The following is a 10,310-nucleotide window of genomic DNA, read 5'->3' as shown; positions in this document are numbered from 1 at the left end:
AGAAAATGAAATGACTTAAGAGTTCCAAAATGAAGTGTCACAAGATGATAGAAAATTACTGATCACAAAACCACCTCCAAACACTAAGCTCTTAACATCTAAGCTTTTCCCCCCTGCTGTGTACAAGATGCATGGCAAGAAGCAAGCAGAGATGGGGAGGCCATGTGAGCGCTGTGAATTGTGTAAGAGTGATGAATTGCAGACATGTACCCCTGAAGCAAATAATACATTATATGTTAAGAAAAAATAAAATAAAATTACAAAAAACAAAGTAAGCAGGGATCTTCAGTAGGTGGGCCAATGAGGAGGCTGATGGAACAACCATGGGGCCAACAGCACACAGTAGGTTGATGAGGATGGGCGTGAAAAGGAGAGGATAGAGAAAAGAAGTATTTCAGCAACAAGGCCAGGTAAGAACAGATCTACCGTAGTAGTAGCTCTCTCTTAGAATTTGCTGAGATCAAATGAGATTTTATATGTAAAGTGCTTAACATAGAGCTTGACATGCATAAGTAGCTGCATTTAAAAACCCAAACTCAACCACACTCAAAAGAGTGTTGCCCCCCCAAAAAGATTGCTGCCCCTTCAAATATAGTGGGAGGTACTACTTCCCACAAATTTGAGGTGTGGGGGAGGGTGGAGAGAGGATGCAACCTTTTCCCATAAAAATGCACTCATTTAAAACCTAAGAGGGTAGCTCTCATGCTGTGTTCTTTCTCACAGCTTAAAAAAGCTCACTGGGGGGGGGGCACCTGGGTGGTTCAGTTGTTGAGTGTCTGCCTTTGGCTCAGGTCATGGTCCCAAGGTCCTGGGATTGAGCCCTGCATCGAGCCCTACATCGGGCTCCCCGCTCTGCAGGAAGCCTGTTTCTCCCTCTCCTACTCCCCCTGCTTGTGTTCCCTCCCTTGCTATGTCTCTATCAAATAAATAAATAAAATCTTTTTTAAAAAACTCACTCAGAGAAACGAGTTTTATAAGGGTGAAGGAAGGGCACTGTAACATTCTGAGCATCTGTTTACTACATGTCCTGTGGTTTACATTTTTCCTTATGCAGCAGACCCCTGAACATCGGAGGGATTAGGGATGCTGACCCCCCCCACCTAGTGTAACTTTTGACTCCCCAAAAACATAACTACTAATAATCTTAACTGTTGACCGGAACCCTTACTGATAACACAGTAGATTAACACATGTTTTATATGTTTTATGTATTATATACTATATTCCTACAATAAAGTAAGCTAGAGAAAAAAATTAAGGAAGAGAAAATACATTTAGAGTACTATACTGTATTTATTTTTTTAAAAAGTCAGCAGAGTACTGGACCTGCACAGTTCAAAGCCACACTGTTCAAGGGTCAACCGTACTTACTGCTAATATAACCATAACCAGGACAGTGCCTATACGTAGTGTTGCTGGATTCAGTACATAGCATACCATATAGGCCTCAAATGCTGCCCTATTTGGGGGCCTTCAATCATTTAAATTTGCTATACAAGTACATGTTAGCACCAAAGGATTTATAATGCAGTATTATTTTTTTAAAGATTTTATTTATTTGACAGAGAGAGAGAGAGAGAGAGAGATCACAAGTAGGCAGAGAGGCAGGCAGAGAGGGGGGGGAAGCAGGCTGTCCACTGAGCAGAGAGCCCAATGTGGGGCTCGATCCCAGGACCCTGGGATCATGACCTGAGCCAAAGGCAGAGGCTTAACCCACTGAGCCACCCAGGCATCCCTATAATGCAATATTCTTGAACAAAGATGTATTAAGAAGATCAGCATTTTTTTTTTTTAATTTCGAGCTGAGCCCTGGTTCAAGTTGGAAACCTCTGACTTTTCAATCCTGAGCATCACATTTCTGCACATTTCCTTCTTTTCTGTGTCATATCACCTTTAGAACAGTAATAGGAAGGGAGCGATTGTATGCCACCTGAATCCTGCTCTCCACCGACTAAATGCAAAGAAAGATTTCCTACATAAGAAATTACCATTAAGTTTCATACGAAGACATCGATAGAGTTCTCCCGAGCAAACAGAAAGAAAAATCACTTGAAGCAGATGGTGGGCCGAGTGTGCCATTTAGGGTTTTACCTTTCTTTCAAATTTCACATTTATAATTAAGCCTTTGTTCCAGGAAAGAAACAAGTCATCGTCATCACCCTATTTCCCCCCAGAATTTGGAGCAATACTGATCATTCCCCTGAACAGTCCTGCACATGACTGGATGATGATGGCCAAGCTCATCCCTGAATGCTAGAAGTGGGAAGATGTCAAGAGATAAAGATCCCAGAGACACTAAGGGACTAACTTTCCACATAAACCCAAAGCAAGTAGTTGATTGCTTTTTTTTTTTTTTTTTTTTTCTTTTAACTCAGCCCTGGGCATCAACAAGTGGCCACGCTGGCTTTATGCAACACGTTGCCTAACTGAATAGGACCCGCTTGAATAGGAAAACGCGTCAGAGGAAAATTGCAGTCAGAAATTGCTGTGCTCTTATCTGCTTCCAGTGAATACTGCTGATGCTCTCAGAGCTCCCCCAGGAGCCTCAGTGGGCAGAGGCCGTGGTTACTATTTCAACACAGACAGTGGGAGAGGGGGGAGTAAGCCCTGTGGAATGTTTTTTATTCCAAAGCCATACAAGGAGAGTAGAACAAGGCACTGGATTGTATCATTCAATTAAAAACGTTTATTAAATATAGATCATCTTACTGGACCCTAAGCTACTTTCTAGGAATACAAGGATTTCTAAGCCTTGGTTCTAGTGCTTGAGGAACTACGTCTCGAGGGCCGAGCGTCCCTTTATTTTCTTTTAAGATTTTATTTATTTATTTATTTGTCAGAGAGAGAGAGAGCGAGCGAGCGAGCACAAGCACGGGGAGCAGCAGAGGGAGAGGGAGAAGCAGGATCCCCACTGAGCAGAGACGGGGCAGAGCTTCTCAAACTTTAATGTGGCGTCTGAGTCCCCCGAACACATTGTTAAAATGTAGAAGCTTATTCGACAGATCTGGAGTAGGGCCTGAGAGTCTACTAAGCTCTAGGTGATGCTGTTACTGCTGGACCACAGATCGCACTTGGAAGAGCAAGGAAGCATGGGGAGAGAACTAGTAGAAGATGTTAGAAGCACCTGGACACCTATACAGCATACTGTGTGAGCACCGAGGATGAAATGCACCCGAGAGTTCGAAAAGGCTTCATGTGGAAGAGGGGTGAGCTGAGTCTCGTTCTCCTGGTGATCCCAGGGGAAAGTCAAGGGGCCCACACTGTAGTTCAGTGATGAAACTTTCTGACCCTCAGTTTTCTCATCTGTCAGATGAGGGATTGAAAATGTCCAGACCCTTCCAAGTCCTAAAACCAGATCACTCTACTGAGATAAGCTTTAAAACTGCTGAACATATGATCTGTATGGAAGTTAAGGTGAAATAGTAGGAAAGGTTTGACTCTATTTTACTCGGCAAAGGACTTAGTTAACCTGGCTTCAGACTTTCTTTCCTGGCTACTTCAGCTGCAAGAATGAAGCGAGTATAAGCAAAAACTGAAAAGCGGGGAGAAGTTCAAGGGGCTTGGGCTTCAAAATATCCGAGATCTAGGTCTTATCAGATCCAGGAACAACATTTTACACAGCAGTCGTAATATCAAAGAGCAGCTCCCAGTAACTTCCTCAAGTTTTATCTTCTTCAGAAGTGGACTGGTTTGGTTTGCTTTGTTCTTGGAAGCCTCCTCAAAATTCTCCACAAGATCTGGGAGATAATCTTTATGATCATCCTCCTCTCCGGCAGTGAGGGGTGCTTTTCCATGCACAGATGACCTGGGCAAGGCCTCAGCCAGTCTTCTTCAACCAGTCAGACGGCTGGCACCACGCTGGCTGAAGACCCGGCTTGCACTTCTGTCAGCTGCTTTGTGTCAGCGTGGCCTCTGAGGGCGCAGGCATTTGCTGCCCGGGATGGCCACACGTTAGGGCTTCGAGAGTGGACCACTCACTGTTCCTTGGCTCAGGAACACATTCAGCTCTTCGATATGATCTTGTTTACCCCTAACTTCTTGAAGGAGAGTTGAAATTTTGGTTTGTTTGTTTTTTTTTAACCATCTGCTGTAGTTGTTCCATGAAGCGTCTCCTTTAGGCGAGCAGTTGTCTTCCCACCAATGCGCACTTGTGCCTGCCCAACACGTTGATGCTAGTTTCTTTGCTCTTGTTGAAGTGGAACTGGGACCGTGTTGGGGACTAGGGCTGCTGCTCAGGGGGTCTCTGGCAGACCAGCTGGGATTAGGTGCACACACACAAGGACACCTATAAAAGGTTTTCCTAATGAGCCTAACAAACTGACCTACATTTTGGTAGGTCATTCCTACTTTACTTACTTATGTTACTACATTACTTTCGTGTGTCAATCATAAGAAAAAAGCACTTAAGTCTTAAGAGACCCTTATACTTGTTTTCTCCCATTCAGTTGCCTCTTTGTAGGTGTGTGTACGGCTCCCCAGCTGAACTCCTTTAAAAGAACGCCATACTCACTTTATGAATACTCAACACTCTGTGTAATAAAATACATTTCAGTGTATTTTATTTTCAAGGTATACTTTATAAACATCATTTCATTACCTGTCATAAATATGCCAGTTACTTTGCATTAGGACAATTACAAGTGGACCTGATTCAACTGAAATGGAGGGGGGTGGCAGGCCCCCGCCCCCAGGGAGGATCGGAGCCCAGCTGACAATGCCGGGGCTCTCACCCACCTGTGCTCCTGCTCTCTCACCATCTCTTGGTAGGTGAGAACCTGCCCTCCCCAGGAAGGCTCCAAACACTGGAAAAGGAAGAGACTGCTTAATGGAACATCTTGCTGAAGTTTGCCACTAAAAGCCAAAATGTCAAAGAGAAAAATGGGGTTTAAGGGCTTACTCCTTTCCCTCCTGTGTAGGACTGATTGCTGACTCCCTCCAACAATATCTACCAAAAGCAAAAACCAAGTCAACAGTGAATTACTCCATTTTTGCCAAAAAAAAAAAAAAAAAGGAAAAAAAGGCTTTCATGATTAAAAATTCAAATTTTTTAGTGTTAGGCTTTTAAAGGATAAAGTATTTTCTAGAATGGATTTTGAATGAGTAATCATACCCTAATTACAAAATTACAATATCATTTCTTTCTACAGAGAACAAAGTTAAATATGTCCCTTTTAAATGAGAAAAATAAATTTTAAACTCAGCACAGCAAGAATTATCCAATAAATAGAAAGTAATTTTTCTATTGTCTTATACATTTCTATTTCCCTCTCATGCTCTAAATGTACATGGAAATTCTTCATACATAGAAAAAAATAATAGCAAATGTTATTTAAAAACTAGCCAATTTGTAGTTTCAGTATTTCTGATTTTATTTAAAAAACTAAACAAGCTGCAGTTTCAGTACTTCTGATTTATGGGCTAGTAGATGGAGAGGTTGGGTACAAATGGCTGGTAAATTTGGTAAATAAGGGCCATTTGTATATACCTGCAAGAAATTATATCATAAAAAACTCATTATTAAATATGGGAGAAATGTCTAATCTTAGTAAATATTCCAGTATCCAATCATAATAAAATATATCTTTTAACAAGGGAAGCATTATATTGGAAATTCCTTAGATTAAAAACAAGTTTTCTACTACCTTTGCATTACTCTAGAGTGTTTTTGTATACACACACACAAACACACACATGCACGCACACACAGACACACCAGCTCACGTCTCATTAACATAAGAGAGATTAGAAATTTCTATTTTACTTTTGTCATTAAAAATTTTGTGCCACGATCAAATCTTGGCACATGTATGAGTAGCTGAGTGTTATAGAAGTGTACCTCAAAAATTAAGTGATAAGCCATTTTCATTTTATTTATTTATTTTTTAAAGTAAACTACCCCCCAGCATGGTGCTTGAACGCACAACCCTGAGATCAAGAGTCGCGTGCTCTACCGACTGAGCCAGCCAGGCGTCCCAGCCATTTTTGTTTTAACAACATTTATTACAAATCACGTTTTATAAACACTAAATATAAATTACATACAAAAGCTAGACAGAAATATACAGAAGCAAAAACAGCAGTACTAATAACACAAGAGAAATAAGCTAATGTTTAAACATGTATAACTTAATAAAATTACTAATTTGTCCTTGCTAATAAATGTTCATGATTTCAAAAGCTACAAAAATTCATTTTTTTAAAATGAAATGTAGTACAATTACTATCAAAGTTTGGAATTATAGAAACAACAACCATAGCACTACTTAGTTTTAAAAATCTTTTCAAACATTCAGAAGCCAAATGACTATCCTTAAAGACAAATCAAACTCGGGTAAAAGCTCTTATTCAACTGAAGAATATAAAAGTTTAGGCTTTGGTTGGTTAATAGATACTAAACTTAGTGGGTATTTTAAAATTAACATCTCCCTTATATGTTGTATTCCTGAGTTTTTTGCTAAAATACTATAGATAAAATAAAGAACTCGGTTTACAGTTTTGTGTAATATTGTATTTATTTTTGAAAAACATAAAGTACAGCAATTACTTTTAGTGTGAATAATGGGGTTTAATAATGTAATCAAAACCAGAAGGAATATATTTAATTTAGCTTAACGGTGGGAAAAATCAATGCCCTCTGACCACTAATTGCAAAGCTTATTTGTAAATCATGATTAAAATTATGTTAAATCTGTCACCAAGTTTTATTTGCATCTCATGAAACCATTCTGATTTAAAGAAGAGGTTGATTATGTAGTATAGAGTGCTCTTACAAAAGACTGAAATGATACAAAGCTAATGGTTAGCACGAGGCCAGACACAGGGTAGGTAGTCAATTTTCCTTATTAAAGTGAAAAGTCTTTGAATGCATTATTTCTGAACATTAACACACAGTTCAATATCGTAGTTATAAATTAATCTGATATATTCAAAAGCAGTTTACACATGAAAATACATTTTCAGTAACAATCATAAGAGGGATTTCTATAAGTGGCTATCTTCAGTCTTGGTTTTACCAAAATAGATTTAAATTTAAGGTTCCTTTAAAAAATAGACCTATGAAAGCTAATTTCCTATTAGCTGCTACATACGATGTACATGGCAGGTTCAGTCCCTTCTCTCCAGATCGCCCAATGAACATCTTCTGAGCTGATTACTTTAGGTTACAACAAACTCCTCACAACCGGGTTCCCCCTGGAGAATGAATCAGTGTATCTGGGGACTGGGTCCAAGGATGTGGATTTTTAAATAAGTAGCTCTCCCTTGATTCCTGGCAAATTATTACAGTCAGCTTGATTTGGGAAATAATGCTTTAAAGCAGCCAAAAACAATTTCGTCACGCTTGAACATTACTTGATGAATGGTATATCTGCTGGAAATCAAATTTCTCTAGTTTTTAAAAAAAATATCTGCCTAGCTTATCATCATGCCTAAGCATTTCATGACATTTAAATGTCACAAGATTTTGTCCTCATTCTCCTGATAAACCACAAGAGCTAGTGATTTCACTTTTCTGAAACCTGCCGGTGATCAGGTTTCTATACTTTTAAGTACTGCATACACCTTTTCTTACCAGGAAGCAGAAGAGTCACCTAGCAGTTGCATTAAAAAAACTAAACGGTGTGGAATTTATTCACATAATCATACTACTCACAAAGTAGTCTTTAAACAGCTATACCAACATCAGTTAGTAGAGTTAATTGCTGGTTATCAAATCCCTATTAATTAAAAAAAATTCAATTTACAAAGTATTATATCAATTCTGCATACAAAATCTCATTTGCCACATTATGCAACTAGGAAGCAATTACTTAATTGGCTATGTATACACAAAAAAAATGTGTAGAGGTTCATTCTAAATGATCAGCTAGTAACAAATCTCTCGATAAAAAAAGAAAAGAAGCAATGAAATGTATTCTCAAACAATATGGAGCACTGAGGAAAGTTTAAATTCTTAGAGAATGGAAAGAAAAATTAGGATTAAAATCATGACCTGCAAGCCACTTCTATGTTCTAATAATGATCATAAGCAGAGAAACAAAACCACAACCTTATTGAAGTAGGTTAAATAGTTTCTAAGCTGATTAAAACCACTGAATTTAAAATGAACTTTTTTTTTTTTTGGTAGGCTCCACGCCCAACACAGAGCTTGAACTCACAACCCTGAGATCAAGAACTCTATGCTCTGCCGACTGAGCCAACCACGTATCCCAAAACAATTTTTGAACCTGAAGTAAACGATGCGGTATTCAATCATTTACTAAAAAATAGTCATTAACAGTTTCATCATTAGTAAAATTCGTTGCTAATACACAAATTAAAAAGGGCTTAATACCAAGTCCTTGGTTCCATATTGCACTTCATATTCCCATCTGTATGTCAGCAAAGTTGTAGAAGCTGTCTACATCTCCAGATGCTGTCTCCTTGCTTTCTGATACAAACATCTATTTTAAATACAAAAGAAGCAAAAAATAAATACCAGTAATCCCCAAATTTCAAAGCCTGCATTGTCCACAGAATAATGACAAGCTTCCTATTAAAAGAAATTCAAGTATACCATTTATATAATATTTAATCATATTCTGTAGAATCTATACAATATAGTTTCAGTAGCCATAATGTAAACTGAGCTCATTTAAAAGAACTTAGGATATAATCAAGGTCTTTGCTTTCATAATATTTCTGTTACACTTAATCACACTTGGACTTTTACTGTCTTTTAAGTATATGAGAGTCAATATTATGAAAGCTACTGAATAGAGAAGTTTATTTAAAGACTTCTTAGTTTCTTCTATTTCCTAATAACAATCTCATTAGGCTGAGAAGCAAGACTTGAGGTTATCATTTTTAAAGCTGCTAAAGATGTATTACTAGTTTTAAATGAACTATCTGCTAAACATGAAAGCAGTACTCAGTAGAACCCTTCAAAAATCATTTTTACACATGTCAGCCACGAATTAGAGGAGACCTGGACTCTCTTCTAGCTTTATCATAATCTAGCTGTATGATGCTGACAGTTCATTCAATAAACCTCTCTGGGCTCACTTTCCACACCTGTAAAATGAGAACATTGGATTAGATCATCTTTGACTCATTCAGATTTAAAATCTCCAAATCACAGAACCGTTTTCTCTTTGCTCCCTTTTCTATTCAACCTATCATATTTGCCCTTTCCCTTAGTACTGCTGTGATGATAAAATGAGACAAAAGGCAAAGTACTTTAAATTATGCAAATTTAAGAAACTATTAGCCAAGTCAGACAACAAAACCAGATATTTTATCTCAGATATTTATCCAAAAAACTATTAGTTATATCTATACTCACTCAGTACTCCTATGTTTGGTTTTTAAGTTATATTAAGTTATTTAAGTCTGAAATTCTTAGATACACCAACCCCAACATATCTAGAAACGACCTATATGTAATGACTTCTAGATACAGCTCAAATTCATTTCTTTTTAATGGGCTCTGTGCTGTTTTCAAAACCGTGAGATCAAGACCTGAGCTGAGATCAAGAACTGGACGCTCAACTGACTGAGCCACCCAGGCGCCCCCCCACCCAGCTTCAATGTTTGATGAAGCATTACTGAAGCAAATAAAAATGAACAGTGGGCACGAGGATCATCCATCTAAGGTACATAATCTTAGAAATATGACATTTTTCAACATACACTAGTTTTCAAAAAAGGAAGAACTTAGACATTTAATGAGACTTTTTACTTTCGAAACTCATGTCTTATTGGAGGTTTTTAAATGAACAGATTCTTGGGACACCTGGGTGGTTCAGTGAGTAAAAAGTGCCTGCCTTCAGCTCAGGTCGTAACCTTGGGGTCCTGGGATCAAGCCCCACATGGGTCTCCTTGCTTAGTGGGGAGCCTGCTTCTCCCTCTGCCTGCCATTCCCTCTGCTTGTGCTCTCTCTCTCTCTCTGACAAATAATAAAAAAAATTTAAATTAGTAGATTCTTATTTTGTAAATTTTTAAGCAATTAAAATCTTAATTTGGCAAGGAAAAACCAAAGCTTAGCTCCCAACTGTTTACCACAGATTCTAAAAATCATGGTCTGTTTAATTCCAAGCAACTACAGGGATAAAAGTACTATTTAATTGTAAAGAAAAGGAAATGACCTGAAAGGTCTGATTGAAATAACAATAATCAATAAAATCTTGTACCTTGGTTCCATTGAATATCTCATTGACGATAAGTTGGCATCCTTCTACAGCTCCATCTCCATTAAACTCCAAGGCAATAACGGGACCTATAAGCAAACCCAAGAAGTGTTGTCTGAATATGAATACAAATTATTTACTTAT

General features: G+C 38.1%; 1 protein-coding gene across 1 annotated transcript in view; it reads right to left on the bottom strand.

Annotated features, from left to right (window-relative positions):
* Positions 1 to 6,486: 6,486 nt before the first annotated feature.
* RP2 (RP2 activator of ARL3 GTPase) overlaps positions 6,487 to 10,310 on the bottom strand; it is a 50,658-nt gene continuing 46,834 nt past the window's right edge. Inside the window, exons 4-5 of the mRNA XM_059157673.1 lie at positions 10,170 to 10,255; positions 6,487 to 8,441 (exon numbers count right to left, since the gene is read on the bottom strand). Coding sequence (XP_059013656.1) covers positions 8,358 to 8,441; positions 10,170 to 10,255 — 170 coding nt within the window. The 3' untranslated portion in view covers positions 6,487 to 8,357. The remainder of the gene's footprint in view (positions 8,442 to 10,169; positions 10,256 to 10,310) is intronic.

This window comes from Mustela lutreola, chromosome X, assembly GCF_030435805.1.
Source record: "Mustela lutreola isolate mMusLut2 chromosome X, mMusLut2.pri, whole genome shotgun sequence".
Taxonomy (NCBI): Eukaryota; Metazoa; Chordata; class Mammalia; order Carnivora; family Mustelidae; genus Mustela; species Mustela lutreola.
The sequence above is the reverse complement of the archived record's forward strand: the minus strand, read 5'-3'. Positions and strand labels throughout refer to the sequence as shown.